The sequence below is a fragment of the Parasteatoda tepidariorum genome, chromosome 2 (assembly GCF_043381705.1).
Source record: "Parasteatoda tepidariorum isolate YZ-2023 chromosome 2, CAS_Ptep_4.0, whole genome shotgun sequence".
NCBI classification, from domain to species: Eukaryota; Metazoa; Arthropoda; class Arachnida; order Araneae; family Theridiidae; genus Parasteatoda; species Parasteatoda tepidariorum.
The window spans coordinates 70,848,240-70,868,887 of NC_092205.1; the positions used below are offsets into that span (position 1 = coordinate 70,848,240).

At 30.1% G+C, this 20,648-nt stretch overlaps 1 protein-coding gene across 1 annotated transcript in view; it reads right to left on the reverse strand.

Annotated features, from left to right (window-relative positions):
- The window catches only part of LOC107436424 (plasma membrane calcium-transporting ATPase 2), a 174,325-nt gene that overhangs the window by 52,187 nt on the left and 101,490 nt on the right, over positions 1 to 20,648 (reverse strand). Inside the window, exons 4-7 of the mRNA XM_043041787.2 lie at positions 18,924 to 18,976; positions 6,943 to 7,003; positions 3,104 to 3,271; positions 970 to 1,170 (exon numbers count right to left, since the gene is read on the reverse strand). Of these exons, the coding sequence (XP_042897721.1) occupies positions 970 to 1,170; positions 3,104 to 3,263 (361 nt within the window). The 5' untranslated portion in view covers positions 3,264 to 3,271; positions 6,943 to 7,003; positions 18,924 to 18,976. The remainder of the gene's footprint in view (positions 1 to 969; positions 1,171 to 3,103; positions 3,272 to 6,942; positions 7,004 to 18,923; positions 18,977 to 20,648) is intronic.

Genomic DNA, 20,648 nt, shown 5'->3' on the forward strand with positions numbered 1-20,648 from the left:
TTTCAATTCAATTTAGTTCAAGCTTTTCAATTCAAAATTAAATAACTAAAAAAGAAAAAAGAATAAAGTTTCTCTGATAACTATACTCAAAATTTATGACAGTTTCAGCTTATTTTGCAGTATTCAGCTTATTTTGTTCTTTTTTAGCCTAGTCATGCACCAAGAAGAAAAAAAATTTATAATTTAAAACATTTCATTCTATACCTCAAATATTTTCAAAATAACCTTGAATTCAAATAATAGTTTTTTCTTAGGTTAGAATATTCACAGCTGTTACTGAACTTTTTTTCATATAATGCTAGGGTTCTGCCAAAAGATGCCTTGATCGTTTAGGTTTACATTGCGAAAATAATAATACTAAATAATAATAAAATTGGACCACTGTTCTTTGTATATAATTTAAATACTTTCAGATTTTGAAAAGACTACTTTTTTCCATTTAAAAAGAAGAAAACTTTCAGCATGTTATGGATTCGAAGCATGGTGTGTTGGCAGCAAAGTTTTATACAGTTTAGCGGGTAATCACATGGAGAGTTCAATGCTTACAACTTTTAAAAAAATTACAAATTTAAGGTCTTATTTTGCATTTAAAAAATTTTTTTAATAAAATTAACAGGAAATAGCCAATTTAAAGTTCATTTTATTTTTAAAAAATTTTTTGATATTGTCTAAAATAAATAATAACCATGGAAGGTCAGGAGGCTATAGAAATAAGAATTCCATCAACTATTTTATACATACATTTGTAAAGATTAAAAAAACAAAAATTGTAAATAAAAAGATTTGACTAATAAGGAAAAAGAATGAAATTATGTCCAAAATTTTATATTTTGACCAGAAGAATCGGAGAAAAATAAACTTTAAAATCAATAATGAAGCTGAAGTTTAGTAAACCAGTGTTTAGTACAGTAATTCTACAAAGTTACCTAAGTAATAAAACAATTATAAAGAGGATTTTTTCTATCTTACCACCCAATTCCAAATCGTCAGGTGGTTTATAAAATGCAAGACCTAAAGACACTACAGCTGCGATTTCTAATATTATGAGGGTGACATCTTGTAAGGCTTCCCAAACTAATTCTAAAAAAGTTTTCGGTGGTCTAGGAGGAATGATATTTGCACCGAATGTTGTCTGCCGATGTTCAATATCTGCTGCAGAACCACTCAAACCTGAAAGAAAAATTGCATTAAAAAAATATTAACTGAGCAACAGCAAATACAGATTTGATACATTTATTAAATATTATACAATTAAGATAGAAAGTCAGCGATGTTTTTTTATATGCCTTTTATGAGATTTATATTTTCAAAAATTTCATGGAAAATTATAAATTGGCTAAGTATTGTTAACTAAGATACTTATAAAAGATACAGAACATTACTTCATAAAAAGATCTCTTCATAAAAAAATAAAACTTCAAAAAAATTCCCCTTATGAATTTTCTAAAACAATGCAATCAAGCACACTCGGAATATTTATAAACCTGATCAAGTTAAAGAGAACAGAGTAAAGGATTCATTTTTAAATTTATAGAGCAGTTCATCATATAGTAAAAGCTTGATATAATGAGCACAGCATATAAGGAAATGTTCGCTAGTCCGACAAATTTCCAAACCATCATCAAAATGCTAACGTTAAAGATGAAAAAGTTGTATGCTTATAATGAGTTTAAAATTTATCCGCCTTCCTCTCTTAAGATAAAAAAGGCTTTAGACAAATACATTATTGTGTTCTTTAAGCAAACAATATTATATAAATAAGGTTTAAAGGGTAGAAACTTTTTATGTATTTTAGATATGTAACCAAAAAAGCGAAAATCAAAAGTTTTCACAAACTTTGCTTTCGAACAGGGCTTCTTACAATTTTAACAACTTACTTTGACAAAGCAATGTGTATATGTCACTACCGGTTAAGTTATCTTCTTTCTAACAGAAGAAACAGTCTCAAATCATTTTGGTTTATGGTGCACGGTAACAATGCTACAGGGAGGACAAGCACTTAACTAGTCAAATGTATGAAAAATGAATTGATAACAAAGTGATACCCAATAAATTCAAACAAACTGATTATAAAGAGTGGAATAATAAAAAAGTGGCTACAGAAATTCTAAACTATCCAATAAATAACAATTACAGGTACACAGTGATACTTTTTAGATATTATAAACAAGACTTCCAACAACCAATATAATTCAAACACCTGTGGACCAAAAAAAGGGAATTTCAGATTTTTTTCCCTGAATCTTGGCTACCCTCAGACACTTTTTATGTTAATGGGTAGTAACAATGATTAGAACTTTTTTTCTTAAATTTTATATTTGTAACAATGCTTTTGTATGGATATATAGCCTCTTAGTACATGCACTGGTTGCAAGCCAATGATCTACATTATGTCAGATCAAAGTGAGACAAACATATTTTCAACCCCTTGCATTATTTTCAGGAGTTAGACTCTTGATGAAAATTTTAGGCCAAACTTTTATATCATAAGTTGGCCCGTAATAAACATTTCGGGCCAAACATGACTATCGCGAGCCGTACTCGTGGTCTTAATATCGGACTAAACAAGAACGTCTGAATGGGCTCTTATCGTATCATTTATTTAGATTCTATTTTACATTTTTAGGTCTGGTGATACATTTATTTCAATCTGAACATTTATTTCAATACAAATATTACTGCAATAGATTCGCTTCAAATTATTTGTATTTTGCTATTAATTAACCATATTATTATTAGTTATACAGAATTTGATATAAGTAATAATTAAAATAATTTTAAAAAGTTTTTTATTCAAATTTATTTGAAATTCACAAGAGCACAATAATGAAGTAAACACAAGTGCAGCTATCTTGCAATTAGTCGTAAGCATTGTATTTAAAGTTACGACCCTCAGGCTCTGCCGCTTAGGCTCTTTTTGCGAACATAAGTTAGACACAGCTTGTTCCGAATTTCTGAGTAGTCCAAGGGGTTAATCCTCAAGAAGCAAAAACATGACTGCTGACAAACAATGGTCATGAAAGAGAATTTCTAGATAAAACTGTCCAAATGTTTACATTATATTAGCAGCTTCATGTTGCAAGAGAATGTGAAAAATACTAACCATCAGTAGGTGATGTGTAGAGTTTCTTGCAGATCTCTTGTACAGAAGAGTATTCATCTCTTATTTTTTGAATGGCATCTCTACCACGATAATCCATCAGCTCTCGAAGCTCCTTGACCCCAAGCCCATAACGGGCAGGGCGTCCCTCTATTGTATCCATCTTGGATACTAAAAGACAAAGATATCCAATGTTACATGTTAAAACAAAACATTTTTACAATAATTTCAATTTTATTTGGTAAAAATATGTCTTGACAACAAAAAGTATTTCAATAAAAATGCGTACCAATGCATTGAATCTAAAAATGATGATTAACATTTCTAAATAAAACTGAAGTCTTTGACCAAAAATATTGAATTTAATTTACTAAAGATGATAAAAACAATATGAGATAGTGGCTAAAATTTGTTGGTGAAACAGTGAAATTTTAAAGTATGTGAAAGCAATTTTTTTAAGTTAATTTTCAGAATGATATAAATCAATACATTTGAATATAACTGGAATAATACTACCAGAAGTAATTTGCATAATTATAACTTCTTTGTAAATAAATTACCATATGATAAGTGAGTAAATAGCATTTGAAAAAACATAACACTGACAATATAAATCAAATAATTACATAATTAAAAGGATATACTTGGTTTTTGTTTGCATTGAATTAACTGTCTTGCTTAAAGTTATTCACAGATATGACAGCCACTTCTAAAGATCTGCGTGTACCCCTGAATCCAAGATCTATTGGGGTTTTTTTTGCTCTTGATCTCGCCCAAAATTTAGATTTACAAAGCCAAAATTTACGAAGATATAAAGTCACAATTTGTGAAAAGAGAAGTCAAATAAAATATTATTCACGAATCAATAGATATCATACTCCCTAATTTTTCTACATCTAATAATTTTTAAATTTTTTAATCCAAAGCTAAACCAAACAGATTTTTGCATATTTCGTTAGTTTGTAAGTAGCATACGAAAATTTCATCATGAGTCCGAGCTTGAAGACTTTGTTTAGCCAATTAGTCAGTTTCACACTAAAATGTTAATTATCAGATATGACGCAACAGAAAGTTGGAACAATATTCAATTTTTTTTTTTTAAGTATTAAAAAAAAAAAAAAAAACGTTAATATATTTTATTTTAGAAAGATTAAAAATTTAATTTCTTTTTTTTACAAAAAACTGTATCCATTTACAAAAAAATTTAGCATCAGTCATCAAATCACCAAAAAAGTAAAGGTAAAAGTACAGCTTAATCTGTGGAGATCCAGGGGTCAAGAGTTCGACTTTGGCAGCCGACGTGCCAGGTTTTATTTGTTATATTATTGTTACGGTTAAATTTGTTATGGCTAAAAGCCCTTTTTTGGTTGTGGTGTTGAAGTTAGGAGGGAGGTGTATCATCTTAGTGAGTTCTTCATGGTGGTTTAAAATTAAATGACCAAAAAATAATAATGAGGCCATGGTTGGGTAATATGCATGATAGTACAAACAACTTGCTTTCATAGCTAGAAATTTATATTCACCATGACTGTTTACAGTAATCTGGTTAACTCTTGCATTGAAAACATCTATAACTTACTCGTTGTAATTTGAATTTTAAAAAAAGCAAACAGGCAAATTTAACATTTTGCTTGTTTCTTTTGTCAAATGCATAAAAAAAAGTATGTGCATGAGCAAAATGCACAATCCAATAACTTATAATAATAAGATAAATGGGAAAAGAACTGAATGGTTTATTCCCACAACACAGGTCAAACAGTAAAGTTTTTAAAAAAATACTGTGCATGTATCTGATAAACATATACAAATTCTAGACAATTACTATTGTTACTCTCATTATCAGAGTTAAAAAGTCTAACAGGTCATTAACCAGAATTGGGCTTTTGATGACAAAAACTGGTTTTCGACATGGCACGTCAAAAACCGGACAAAAAGTGTTGAAATCTGTCAAATGTTGAAATCTGTCAAAAACCTGGGACAAGTTTCTTTTTGTCATTGGGGACATTTACAAGATATCAAACCATGCATTAGGATTACTATAATTATAATTTATAATATTATAAAAAATATAGCCAAAATTTTTGAAACTATAAACTGGTTTTTCTAAAAATATGGTACTCATAATTAATACATAAGATCAATATTATTTGGTATATTATAAGTATTCAGTTTATATTACAGATAACTGAGAGTTGTTAATTATTATAAAAATATTACTTGCTATATTATAACTATTCAGCTTATACAGGGTGTCTATAAAAGAACTCCGGGGTTTTAAAAATTCATATCTCACTAACTATAAAAGATAGCAAAATTTAGTCGATTTCTCTGAAAAGAGTAGCTCAAAAAGTTTTACTCATACCAATTGGGAATGTTTGTATCAACTGTTGGCGGCGCTGCAAGGCCTTGACCTTGAAATGACGTCGCGAAATTTGAAATGATGGTGACTCCGCAACAAAAGGCTCAATGTGTTATTTGGCTCATAGAAACGAAGTCTTTAGTTACTGTACAAAGAAACTTTCGACATAACTATGGTGTTAACCCGCCTTATGACAAAACCATTCGTCCACCCGCCTTCTGACCCCCCAGACATGCTCGCCAGGACATGGGAAGAGGTAGAATACCGTTTAGACGTCTGCCGTGCCACTAACGGGGCTCATATAGAACTTTACTAAGTGTTAAAAAAAAACTTGAAAATGTAAGCTTTTCAGTCATGTATAAAACATGTATGTATGTTTTTTATTTCATTAAAATATTTTGCCTCAAAACCCCGGAGTTCTTTTATAGACACCCTGTATTACTGATATAACTATGAGTTGTTAATTATTATCAATCTTAAACACTGATTTTAATTCTCTTATGCCTCAATTCAGGCAGATTTTTTAGATTAAGTAAAACTAAAGTAGTTTCCAATAATTGTCTTATCTCAATTTTTAATTTCATTCTTAATATTTATTGTTATTACTTATAAGCAGGAGAGCAGAATATATCCAATTGTGGGAATGAGGTTTTGACTGAAATTCAGACAACTCTAGAGAAATGTTTGATTTAAAAGATCCCTACAAAAAATTTTATTGTTAAAAAATGCATCACTTAGTAAAATTTTTCCTTATTAAAAAAGTACATGTTGATTTGTGTTTTACTTGGTAAGTTAATGAGTGTGTTTTGTTTGGTAAGTTAATGAGTGTGTGACCTTTAATTTAATAAATTGTTACTATTTCATTATATTTTGTTTTCAATTATTTTAAACACATATGCTCACTTATTCAAAAATTGTGTAAAATCAAATTATTTTTTTTTCTTTGCTTTTATTATTTATTTTTTCAAAAATATTTTGAAAAAATTAATGTACTAAAAAAAAGGGGAAAAAAAACATGCTAAAATTCTTTGGAAAAATTTCAATTTATAAAAATATCTTATTCTGGGGACGGATTGGATTAACATATTGGATAAATGGTTATTTGACAAATTTTTATTTATAATTATTTAATACTTTCTACACCAAAATTTGGGTTTTCGACACCATTTGTCAAAATAAAAGGATTGTTTTATGTCAAAATAATTCAAGAATATAATCGATAGCTCACTTATAATTTTATGTGTATGTTTATGTATAAATACTTCAAATTTATAATAGCTAATAATTATCCTCACACCAACATTTTGGGTTTCTGACTATTGTTAAGAAGGGGCTTTTGACATGATGGATAAAACCCTGGTTAAAACCATCAACTGTCAAAAATTTGCAAACTCTGACCAAAACATATTTGGCACAGTGTCAAATAATATTTTAAAAAAACTCGAAATTTCAGAAATAAATATTCAAACGAAAGTTTAGTTACCTGTAAAGTTAAAAGGATGTCTCAGCTAAGATTCATGTTTTTCATTTTCTTATTCTTGGCACTGAAAGAGAACACAAAATTGTTAATATATGAAAAACCATTGAAGTTAATAAATTTAAGATATTAAAAGCAGATTCAAATAATCAAGGTGAACATTATTGAAACCGAATACATCGATTTAGGAAGGATATATTTCCTCGGTACCAAAAAAGGAAAAAAAATTTTTTTAAATAAGCAAGAAATTTTCTCAGGTCAAACGAAATAAACCAAACATTGAAGAAAATTTATTATAAAAAATTATTTTGATGAATAGATAGATAAAAGTATGGCTCCATTAAATGAATAATGATTAACTAAAAGTTTTTTTATAAAAAAGTTTTAAAAAAAAAGAAGGCAAATTTAATAAAACTTGCGAATGTAATAGCAAATTATTACTTAAATTACTGTACCAAAATTTATGAGGAAAAATCAGTAACGTGATCACAAAAATTTAACAGAGCAATACAATCATACAATAATAACCATACTGATACATTTATATTTTAACAACTATTCATAACAATAAATTGAAGTGATAGAAGACAAATCAAATACCTTACTACATGCAGAATTTCATACTAAATGTTGCAATACTTCTAATAAAAATCCAGAAACAAACTGTGTTTTAGTAAAATTGTTCCAAATAATTATTAAGATAGAATAAATATACAGGTACAATTTAACTTATGATGAGTTAAGAATAAATTTTTAAAATCTTACGTGCTTACTAACAAGTTGTTTTTATTTACAAGCAGTGAAGTGCATGAGCATAAATTTTTCAAGTTTCGTGACTAATATTTAGTTGCCGCTTTATCCACCTGTCGTTCTCGAACACTTGCGGTGGAACGAGTCAGAAAGGAAATTAAAATTAGGAAATACTACAGAATAAATTACAAAAACTAAGTATAAAAAACATCGGAATGCATTGCCAGTAATATAGAGAAAACGAACTGAACAAAAGAAATAAGGGAAAAACAATATAAACTAATTTACACTTAAAATAATCGCAATATTTATAAAGGAATGCAATTTCCTTAACGCCTAACGCATATAAACTTATTTTACTTTTATGGAGAGAAAAAAATTTGCACAAATAATATCGTACAAAATTTATTTTAATTTAATTAGATTCCAAAGAGTTTTTTAACGTAAGAATAGAACACCAGCACAACCATTTAAGAGCAGATGAAATGAATTTTGGTGGAGTAAGTAAATTTGGTTCCTTTGGTTCAGAGCAGGATCCTGCATGCAAAATTATATTTTTGAATAAACTTTATCTTATAAAAATGTAAATTTATCTGTCAATTAACAAAGCTTAGAAAAAAATGCATTATTAAACAAAAAGGAATGGAATAGAAAGGCAATGGATGATTTTATTTTATTTTATACCCGTCGTTGAACAGTCGACCCAATTTTTTGGGTTTACGACTACTTATGTTCAACTCCGCAGCCTTGAAATTTTGAATCAATCCAGAAGACAAGGAAACTCCTGATCAGTACCCACAGAGGTATTGATTTGTTATGGGAACATGGAGGACTTAGCGACTCGACAGATTTAACATGCATCAGTCACCAGCTGGGATCGAACCCACGAACTCTTGGACATGAGCCCAGCGCCCTACCGACCAGGCTATCTCCGCCTAGACAAAGCATGATTTTATTTTATTTTATTTTATAACCATCGTTGAACAGTCGACCCAATTTTATGGGTTTACGTCTTCTAATGTTCAACTCCGTAGCCTTGTAATTTTAAACCCAATCCAGAAGACAAGGGAACTCCTGGATCTAGTATTGGGAGAAATTTGCCTTCGTGGAGGACTTTTTGATGGAAACCCGCATTTGCGTTATATAGTGAGGAAGACCACGAGAACCTCCCACCGTTAGCCTGACGGAAAGGGGACTCTAACCCATGATCCGTCTACCACTGACGATATTTCACATCAGCACTGTGGTCGGCGCAAGCCGGATGCGGAATTCGTATCGACTGGGATTCGAACCCAGTTCCCCAGACAAAGGATGATTGACCGGGTAAAGCTAAGCGCTGATGTCGCTAGGGGTTAAAATTCGTCGTAAAACCCCTTTGTTACTACTTCCGACTCATTTTTAAGCCTAAGGTTTAAAAAAAACGCATCATCCAATATTATCATACTTATAGTTGTGTTCAATATAACACGTTCTCTCAATTTAACTTTTAAAAGAACAAACAACAAATGAATTCTGAAGACTCCGAAAGCTTGCTGTGACGTTACCCAAAAAATATCAAACGGTGCTATGTTAGGCAAATATAGCCAAATAAGGGATAACTCTTAAAACATGGCAAATCTTAAAATACTTTTGCTGTGATATTAATTTTGTCAAATCCGTTTTAGGATCAAGAACTGATAGAATTTATTAATTACAGAAAACTCTTATTTAACACAAATCACAATAATAAAGCTTCCTAGAATATTAAGCCTGTTCACACATCGCCTCGTAAGCGTAACTAACACAAGCGGAGGGATACACCGGAAGTTTTCTAAATTCCTTCCGGTTTTAGGAAGCTTGTTATTGTTTACATTTAGTCATAAATAAATTCAGTGCTAAATAAATAAATAACTGAAAAAAATTTACTTCATGGATTTTCCGTAATTGGTTTAAATCAAAATTAAAAAGGACTGATATCACATTTAGATAAATATGTAATTTTTAAATAACTAAATATTTTAAAAAATAGCTCAATGATATTGGAAAAAACTAAAATTTCTACTTTATTTACCATCAACATACTATATCATAATCAACGCAGGGTCCTTTCAATAGTATACCATCAATGTGGGGCTTTGCAGAGATATCCGCCTAGTTAGCTCATTTATTAAAGAATTTCCGCCTTGCGTAATTCTCTGATCATCCATATGTATCCAAATAAATTGAATTTTAGATTGAAGGGCCTCTTACTTTTTACAGCTAAATCGCAGTTTTAAATACAGTGATCAGAAAAACGAAATTCACTTTTGATTTAATAATCGCATTTTAACCTACTTAAGTAGCTATTTTCATAGTTTGAAATTTAATGAACCAGGGCGACCTAAAATATGTCAATTAATGACGAAGCACAAATAGTGCAAACTTTCTCAAAATAAAAATATTTTCCTAAGAGAAATTACTTAGTGCTACTATTTCCCGAACTATTATTTACACATAATAAGATAGAAGAAAAATTAAAAGCACCTTGGTCGCGTTACACTACAAAGATTTAGTTGGTTGTATTAATTTGAAGATCAAACATGTGCATTGTCTAACAGTTTTATTGAAGTTAACAGTGACGGAACAAAAGGTTTAATACAACAGTGTGTCAAACAGGAAACAAGATAACACATAAGAAAACGTTATGAAAATATCTGTTATAACAGAGGAAAGGTGGACAACCTTGCATACCATGTACCAATTTTTTGATAGGTAAGTTCAATTAGTAACATAACATAATTAGCAACATAATTAGATCACGTTAAAAATATAGTTAAGCAATGATCTAAAAGAAGACAAAGTTATTAAAAACTAAAGATTTGTGGCATGAGAACTGATTGAAGGGCTACTTGTAATTACTCAATTGCGCCATGTTACGGCTAATCCTTTTACTAAATTTAGGTTGTCCTTAAAGTAAATTTGTTTTCTCCAAAAGAGGACTTGTGTTTTTCGCAGAGCCAACTTCACACTTAAGCCGCATAATCATTATATATTTTTACAACTGATATAGTAAGGCGAGCAACAGCTCCTAAAATCGCCGAAAGATCAAATTTATTGTATTCGATATTTCATGATCATTTGAAACGCCTGGGTTAAATATCAAAGCTCAACATATGGGTTCCTCGTGTTTTTACGGAAAGAAATTTTGCTGTCGCGTTTGACATCTGTGATTTTCTTCTCAAATGTCAAAATTATCCATTTATGACGCACATCATAGCTGGGGAAGTGAAATACGTTGTTTATAACAATGTTAAGGTCTCTGCAAAAGTTTCTAAACGGTAAAACCTCTACTTCAAATGAAAAAGTTAAGAATTACCTGGATCAGTTTTTTTTTTTTTTTAGCCGAAAAGAAAATTTTTATGAGCGTGGAGTCATGCCAGCCCTGTCCAGAACGATAGCAAAAGGTAATGGACCAGAATGGACAATATATAATTAAATAAATATTCACGATAGGAAAATTGTCCTTTTCCCAGGGTGCGTAGCTAGATTTTTCAACAAAAATAAGCAATTTTTTAAGTACTTTTTAAGCACTCAAAATAATATTTTCAATCACTTTCTAAAAAAAAACACTTTTAGGACCTGTGCCGTAATAAAAATTATTTTTTTCTATAGTGGGTTTTTAATTTATAAACATAAAATCAATAAAATTCACAATTTTGGATAAAATAACTAGTTTCTGATAAAAATTGCAGAGAAAATTGTGAAAATCATGCATTTTTTGTAATTTAGAATGACGATAAAAGTAAAAATTTCTTTTTAAAAGATAAAAAACTAAGCACTTTTGACAAACCTCTAATAATAGAAAAAAAACACCTTTTAAAAGCACTTTTTAAAAATGCTGCGCCCAGTTTTTCCTAAGGGAAAAAAAAAAAAAAAAAAAAAAAAAAAAAAAAAATAAAAAAAAAAAAAAAAAACAGAATTACTTTTTGAACGATCTAATAGTTTTTAAATATCAAAACGAACGTTTTTACGATGAATAATAATTTTAATAAAAATACAAAAAAAAAAAGCTCTTTTGGGGGTGGGAAGGAAATAGGGTAGTTTTATTTACCCAATTTTTCTAAGACTTCATTTTCTAAGGGTAAGGAAAAAAAATTGGCACTAATTTTATAATTGTTCTTAAAATGTATCTCATTTCGAGGAACTAGCGGTTTCGCAAAAATAAAAAGCGAAACAACATCATTAGGTAGTTATATGCATTTCATTTCAATAGAAGTAAGGGGAAAAAATGCGACTACACATACCAGTATATTTATAGCATTTACTATTATACTTTTTCCGCCCTACTTTTCTGAACGGCCAACTCTCGTCAATTAACGGGAGATACGGAGTTCAAGAGCTGAGCGGAGCATTGTTTCCTTACCAAATAAAAAAAAAAAGTCTACAAGGGGACTTGACAATAATTAACCGGAGGATTTATCTCATTTGCGAAAATTCCAATGTCGAGCAATAGCGGAATTGCTATTAGAAGGGGAGTGCTCGTTATCTGGCGAAAAGGCGCGAGCGTTTAATGATTTCCGGAATGAGCTTATTATAGAGAAAAGAAATCGAACACGGGAAAAATGATGACCTAAGAAAATAAGCAACTTTCTTTAGAGTGTAAATCGAATACATAAAAGGCTACCGCAAGCTACATGAATGTCATAGAAATATGAACTTTTTTTTTTTGTAAAATGCGAGAATAGTTAACAAGTCTGCTAAAAATTTTCAACTGAAAAAATTATTCTTTGAATTCAAGCAAGCCGTAAAGATGGATTAAGTCGACAGGTTCATTTTTGTTCTCCTTGTACATGAACTTACCATTTAGCATTATGTAAATAGTTATTTACATAGTATCCTCGGTCGGAATTACTGCGCTACAAGTAACGATATTTCCGTAGTCTTATAGTTTTTTTTTTCGTAGTTTGTAGGTCTGAAATAAAGTATCATAGTGAGTAGTGCAATAAATGCTAGGATTTCCTTTTTTTACGACTTAACTCACTACGACTTTTAACGTTAGTTTAGTGCAAAAAAAAACAAAAAAAAAAACAAGATTCATGCGCAATTACTTTTTCGAATCTGATAGGAGCAAATTTTACGGGAGTCCATCAGCGAATGCGATGAAAATGTTCCCGTAGAATTAAACCTTTTATGTATTATTTTCGACTAAGCCAGGGGTGGCGAACCTTTATGCACCAACTTGCCATTTTTTCAAAAAAAATTTAATGAGGTAATAGACGTGCCGTCAAGTAATTTTGACTTCTTGATTATTGGAAAATTAATACTAAATAATTTCAACTCAAAACTCTTTATTTACTATGAAAAAAAGAACATTTTGAAATGTCTCAGTTATACGCGTAATTCGACCTAAAGTAACATTAGTGTGACTTCTGTTGTTGCAGATTAGAAAACAAATGACTTATATTGGGTTGTAAGATGTTAGTTTAAGCAGGACTGTTAATTTTTTTTACTAGTTATTTATTGTTAGCTTGTTTTTTTACAGTTATTGTTTATTTTTTTGGCATTAAATTGTTAATTCTTTTTGTCAATTGTTTATTTTATTTTGTTTGTTTCTGTGAATTTTAATTTAATTGTTAATATTCTTCATAGTGAATTTTGTGATCGGTGGCGTGCCCAGAATATTGTGTCGCGTGCCATAAATGGCACGCATGCCATTGGTTCGCCACCCCTGGACTAAGCTAACATAAGCTTTAAACTCTTCACAAAATCAAAAGTAATTGGTATTTTTCTAGCATATCTTGAAATAAATATTAGCTGTTACGAACGGCACAAAAAGTTGAAGGTAGAAAGAAAAAATCCATAGGAAAAATAAATTTGCTCCAACATTATATTTTTGAACACAAATGTAAATTGAATCGTCATAAAAAAAAGAATGTCATTTAAATATTAATATCTAGACAAGTGAGATATTCTTTCCTATGTACTTTTATGTTAAATTTAATAACACCGAAACAAGTTAAATATTGAATTCAGTAGAATAACATTTAGTATTGTATATAGTATGTAACAAAAAATTATTAATAAAATTTATAGGAATTTTTAGCTTAAGTAACTATACGTCAAAAATGATAATTTTATACACAAAATATTCATAATTTTTGAATTATTTGTTTAATGACTTATATTTGCTTTAATTCCATTCAGCGTAAAAAAATACATATGACTCAATACTTCACTTGCTTAAATTTAAATTTTTAAAAATACAATTTCTGCATTTAATACACGGGGAAATCTCTCTATCTCATTCTTCAATAAAATCAAGGTGGCAATAATCTTCGATAAATCTAAGCTGGAAAATTAAGGTTATTTTCGGGAAGGAGACAAAATTACGCATATTGGGTCAAAATTACAACTTTCAAAAAAAAAAAAAAAAACTAATGGCTTTGCCCCTTGTTTGGTGATAGACAATCTTTTATGTTTTGCTTTGCAAATCATTATCGCTTTTAAGTAAAACGCATATGTGTGTGGTTTTAAATAAACTGTAAAATCGTTAAAACAAAGAATATAGTTCTTTCCGATCATTGTATAGTACAGATACATGCAAACACCTTCAGTTATTGAATACTAAAAATAAAAGCACCGTTTACAAAACTAAATTTAAGCAGTGTCGCGCAAAGAGTAAGTTTATTTGATAGTAAATTTATAATTTTTTCACATAAAAACCTAACTATTACGTACACTTTTAGTAGAAATTAAGATTATTTCTTCTACGCGAATGAATCAGGGGAGAGAACTTTTCAGACGAGGGGAACACGGATATTGAAATGTGTTGCTGCCATGGGCACGTGTCGTAGAAGTGGTGCCACAGGAACAATGGTCCAAGGGAAAAGATCACAATTCAACAAAACATATCTTCTTTGGAAAAGGAGCACTGGATTTTCGTGTAATTCATATTCGAGAACACGTGTCTCCTTCCCTGCATGCGCGGGTGGTTATATCTCAAAAATCAATATATAAAATTTTACTATATCCTAATTATTAGATTCGCATAAAATGCGCAACCTTAACAATCTATGGACAATCATGAAAATCAGAAAACGAGCACGCAGAGAAGGAAAGAGGATCTTACACCAACCTTTTCTCGCTCACCAACACCGAGTGTAAACACACTTAGAATCAAAGAATGATAGCGTCCATCCAGGGAACCGGCTTGGTTAAGTTAAGATAACTCTCGGTTGTAGTTAAGATAAACTAGGTGCAAGGCACCGTTGAAAATTAATGTTTTCAGATTTAGAAGAGAGCAAGACTGTTTCAAATTTGGGTGTATTGTGATAGCATCATCACAGATATATCATGGTTTTAAATATTAAACATTACAAATCCCTAAAAATTTGCAAGAAGTTATACTTAATAATAAGATGATGAAAAAGATTTTCCTTTTAAGAATCTGTTTTCAATGGGGGGAATAACTCATTCAAGGATTTTTGAAACGTTTATATATACAGACACTAATATATATATTTATGAAGTATGCATTGTTAACACTTAAATCTTTAAATCCGGTAAGAAAGCGTTATTTTCGTACATTTGATGTTGAAATTGACTCTCTACTAGCTTTTATTTTATTTTTTTAAATTATCTTTCATGATGACAGTCATAAAAAAATAAAAACTACATATAAGCAATTTTAGACCTAGCAGATCAGTGAATGACAATAAGTAGTCAGGTTACAATACTGTCTAATTTTTAATACATTGTCCATTATATACATTGTATAGTCTTTATTATATATTATCTATTTATTATATATCATCTATTTATTATAAATTATCTATTTATTATAACAGTCTATTATTATTATACAATAGTTAGTATACTATAAAGAGCTTAGAAACAATAAGTGACATTCTGCACAACACAAGTTAAAAAATTTTGGATTAAAAACATGTTCAACTGTATGAAAAGAGCATTATATACTTTCTAAAAATAGAACGAACAATATGTCACTTAACACCTTCTTCATCAAACCTCTCCAACCGTGAAGGAAAAAAAAATTAAAGAAACATTAAGACGAAAAATTTTTTTTATGAGTTACAATTCAACACCACCATTAGGAGTCAGCTTATACCAATAAAACACAAATGTCCAATAAAACACATATGTCTAAATTCTTTTTATCGAATTTTAAATCGTTTGAGGTTCCTCCAACCCCAGATTGAGATCAATCAGCAGCAACAGAAACGATAACAGAAAATGTTTAGCCAACGGAATAAATACGCAATTTATATATATGCATATTTTTTTTTTTACAGCAAGACAGACACACGAAGAGAAAAAAATGTCCGTTTTTAAATATAACTGAATCGGTTAGAAATGTGACGATCAAATAGCACTTTTATCATTCCATCCGTCACATTCCCATTAGGAAGAAGAAGAAAAAAACATACATAAAAAGAAAGAAAATCATCGATCTTAGAAATGATTGGAAATTCGATAAAGGAAATATTCAAAAGATACACTCCTAGTCCAGGGTGCCAGGTAAAATCTAACAAAATTCTCAGAAAAATGTCAATTTCGTTCGAGGATGGTGGAATCTACATTTATCGACAACACCTCAGCTATGATGGTTCCAAGAACATTTTCTCTTCTTCCAAGAGAGTCAGAGATGGGGAGGGAAAGAAACGTTTCCACATCCCGACAGGACTATTTTTAGTAACCCCATTTTCCATTTCGCTCCGTGTGAAATAAATAATAGAATCAGGTAGAAAGGTTTTCCCTTGCAACTTCACCACATTCTCCAATTCCGACTGTGTTCACTTAAAGAACTGGTGCAAGAAGAGTGCTTGCACGAATTTGCACTACAGAAATGTGCAAATTAGAAAGGAATGAAAACAATGCACATAAAAAAAAAGAACCATTTTAGTAGAAATTTACGAAGTTTTAGTTTTAGAGCGATAAAAAAAAGGTTATTTTCAGGGCCTAACTACTACAAAAGTAGACTAGGCAAATTTAAGGGGCCTCAAATTTCCAAGGGAAGAAAAAACTTAGTCAACTTAATTTCAAAGTTGTTCTCTTGTATGCATTTATGGGTGATTCTTTCTAAACATGACAATTCGGATCAAAAAATTACTTCAAATTTAAAGTCCTCAAAATAATCTAAAAATTTTTTTGTATACTTCCTTAGTTACACTTATTAATATCTTACAGGCAGCAGTGTAGTTTATTGACATTTGCTCGAGAAACAAAATACAATAGAAATTCATCATATCTTGAATGCCAGGAAAATGACAGATTAGTTTTGAAGTTTAAAAAACAGTAATTTTAAGTTAATAGTAAGTAACTCAACTTAAGCCTTTATGTTAGATGGACCATAAATTGCTTAAATTAATTCTTTTTATCCACTGTAGGAAGAATCAAAAAAAATTTTTTTGCTGATATGCACAGAATAAAATTGTGTATAATAATCATTAGATAAATAAATAACTTCGATTACACTCAAGCATATTACAATCATACATAAACTTGGTATTAGGTAAATATTTGCTTTCCCTCCTTACAGTACTAGCAGTTAAAAAAAAATCTGGTGATACTTCAATGTTCTGGCATTCATAAGCCAGGAAAATGACAGCCAGGATAATCACAAATTTGTCATTTTATAACATATAACTTTAATTTAATATTTTGGCCTAAGACGTTTATATTCTGCAGAAAATAACAGGATTTCTTAAAATAACTCAGATAAATCTATGTAAAATTAATAGAAATATTAATTTTACATAGATAAATCTATGTAAAATTAATATTTTTGTGCTCTTTAACGTTGTCTACCTTAGTTCGTAAATCTATGTAGTTTACTTATTAATGATTTCAAAAAACCAGGAAAATGACAACACAAAAACCTACCCACATTGAAAAAATTTTTGAAATAAATTTTGAACCAGAAAATTGGTTCTTTATTCATGCAACAAGACATGTTCATATAGGAGGGCATCTAATCAATCTATTAACATAAGATATTGATTGCTGGCTCTATCTATTTCGGTTATAAACCACTAAATAAAAGCAGCCAGGAATATGACAGATTTTCTTGGGACAAACAAATTATTGACAGAAAAAATTATTTTAAGCGAAGCTTTTGTAAATAATACCCTCTGCGTATATTCCAGAAATGCTTATTACACCGGTTGAGATAAAAAAAAATTAGATATTGAAAAATTTAAGTTTTGAAGCTAGTTATTATTGGAAACATTGCTCGGGACATACCAGGAAAATGACATTTTGAAGTTCAATTAAATTTTTTAACTATACAAAACAGTCACTGCTAGTGCAGAGTCATTTTAAAATGCTAACAGCAATGCTATTTATAAATTATTTTTTTTAAAGTTTCTTTAGTATTATAGTGTTAGATCTTAGGGCAAGGGACAGTGAATTGTCATATTTCGTGAGAATCACCCTTGTAACAAAACTTCAATACTAAAGGAAAAAAATTGGATTAAAATTCGGTGTTTCCTTCAGTTATATACGATCAGTCTTGAAGAGAGAAAACCCATTGAATTATCTTTCTGATAATAAATAGAGGGAAAAAGTCTTATTGCATTCTAAAATGAATTTTAAAAAATTCAAGGTAATAATATTTGCGGACCGGCAGTTACGAAACACTTCGAAAGACGAATCCCTTAGTTCTTATAATTTTTTTTTAATTCTATTTGTTTAAAAGAATTCTGTTTTAATTCACTACCACTGATAAGAATGGCTAAATTCCTCGCCACGGAGCTTTTGGGACCAGCTCCAAACTGTTCGGAGTATGCCGTTCAATACCCTCTATCAGGGGTGATTGTGAGCTCAACTCAAAAAAGTTGGATCAAAAATTTTTTATTTGTGCAACACTTTTTACTGTTTAACCATCATAATTTATTTAATTGGATTTATGTTAAGCAATAAATACATTAAAGCTTTAAATAAAATGAATATTAAAAAAGCTAAAGATCTATTTGCGTTTACTTCAAGGGTATGAATATGAAGACTTCCAAATTATTGTTAGTCCTTCTGGGATCTTAATTGTCGTTTTTGGTTACTGGTCATTTAATTTTCCAACTAAATAATAGATGGTGCAATAAAGTAAAATTACTAAATTTTAGTAAAAACAATAAAACTTTTGATGCATGTTTCTCATCACTGATATATATATAACATCACAAATACATACTATAATATGAATGGTAATATAAATGTATTCATCACTGATACATTTATATTTGAAAGAATAAAATGTTACTCACACAAGAAAAGCATAACAACCATTACGGCGTATCCTCACATTCAGCAGAGATGCCTGTAAAGAAAGAAATTATATTATAAATAAATTTTATTCGTAATTAAAAAAAAAATAAAATAAAAATAAGTGGCTCAAGGGATAGAGTGCTTCTCTCCCAATGAAGTGACCCAGAATCGAATACCAGCGTTGGCTGGTTGATACGACTTCTGCTCCAGGCTCGCACCTACCACAATGCTTTCGTAAAATATCCTCAGTAGTATACGGATCATGGGTTTAGAATCCCTTTGGCGTCGGGCTAACCGTGGCAGGTTTTTCTCTCTGAGTAAAACAACTATGTGGGCTAATTCCATATAAGTTTTTGCTATTTGACATAAGCATTGAATTATTTTGGGTCCGAATTGCTGTGGGCTTAGGTATCAAATTACAGGAGGCACAAGGTCATAACTCAAAAAGCCAACCCGATCTATTTAGGGCACGTTTTATTGTTTACGCTACTGGACAAAGAATGGTAATTAAAAACGAATTTCTGAATAGAAGAGTAATCTTTTCTTTCTTAGGGCAGTTGTTTGTGGTATTTTACTGTGAACCACAGAAACTGCTCCCACACTGACGACATGGTGTCGTCAGTGTGGGAGCCCCTGATCATGCTACCGTGCGTTTCTGTCAGTGCCTTAAAATCTATTTCTATTTTTGTGCTATTTCTTTTGCGAAGTTTTAGGTGCTGTTTGGATTATTTACTATTTCCTGTTACTGCTCTTCGGATTATTCCTGTTATTATATTCTTATCGATTTCATGCCAGATAATTTATTTTGGATTTATATTTTCTGCAAATATATATATATGGGTGATTCTTACGAAGCATGACAATTCGGACCAAGTAAACAATCGTAAACAATACCCTCTGCTCTTACTTTAAGTAAACAATACCCTCTGCGTATATTCTAGAAATGCTTACATAGGATAAGATAAAAAAAATTTAATCTTGAAAAATGTATGGGAAGTTTTGAAGCTAGTTATTATTGGAAATATTGTTTGGGACATGCCAGGAAAATGACATTTTGATATTCAATTAAATTTTTTAAATATACAAAACAGTCAATGCTAGTGCAAAGTCATTTTAAAATGCTAACAGCAATGATGAGAGTAGTCAGAAAGTAAAAAAGAGGAAATCCAAGAAGAGGAAATTCAATATATATAAATCGCACTTTTTTTGTCTAATTTTTGTTTAAACTTGTAATCTATATGATTATAAATCCCGATATGAGGCTTTTAAATCACGTGCATATAAAATTCTACATCGAATTTAAAAAATGCGAAAATACAAATCATGATGAGTAATTTTTAGATCAAGATGCATAATTTTAAAATCGCGCGATATTACAACCGCAAAAACGAATCACGACATTGGATTTTAAGCTGGGGTAGCTACATAGGGTTTTAAAAGCTCGTAAATACAAATCGCGAAATTGGTTTTTTAAATCTCGTAAATAAGAATCGCAATGTTCAATATTTAAATGGCCTGAATAAGAATCGCAACGTTCAACTTTTAAATCAGGTAAATACGAAAATCGATGTTTGATAATAAAATCGCGATTTTAAAAATGCAAAAATACAAAACACGATATTAGATTTTTAAATCTCGTAAATACGAGTCATAATGTACGATATTTAAAAAGCGTAAATAAGAATTGCAATGCGCAACTTTTAAATCAGGTAAATACGAAAATC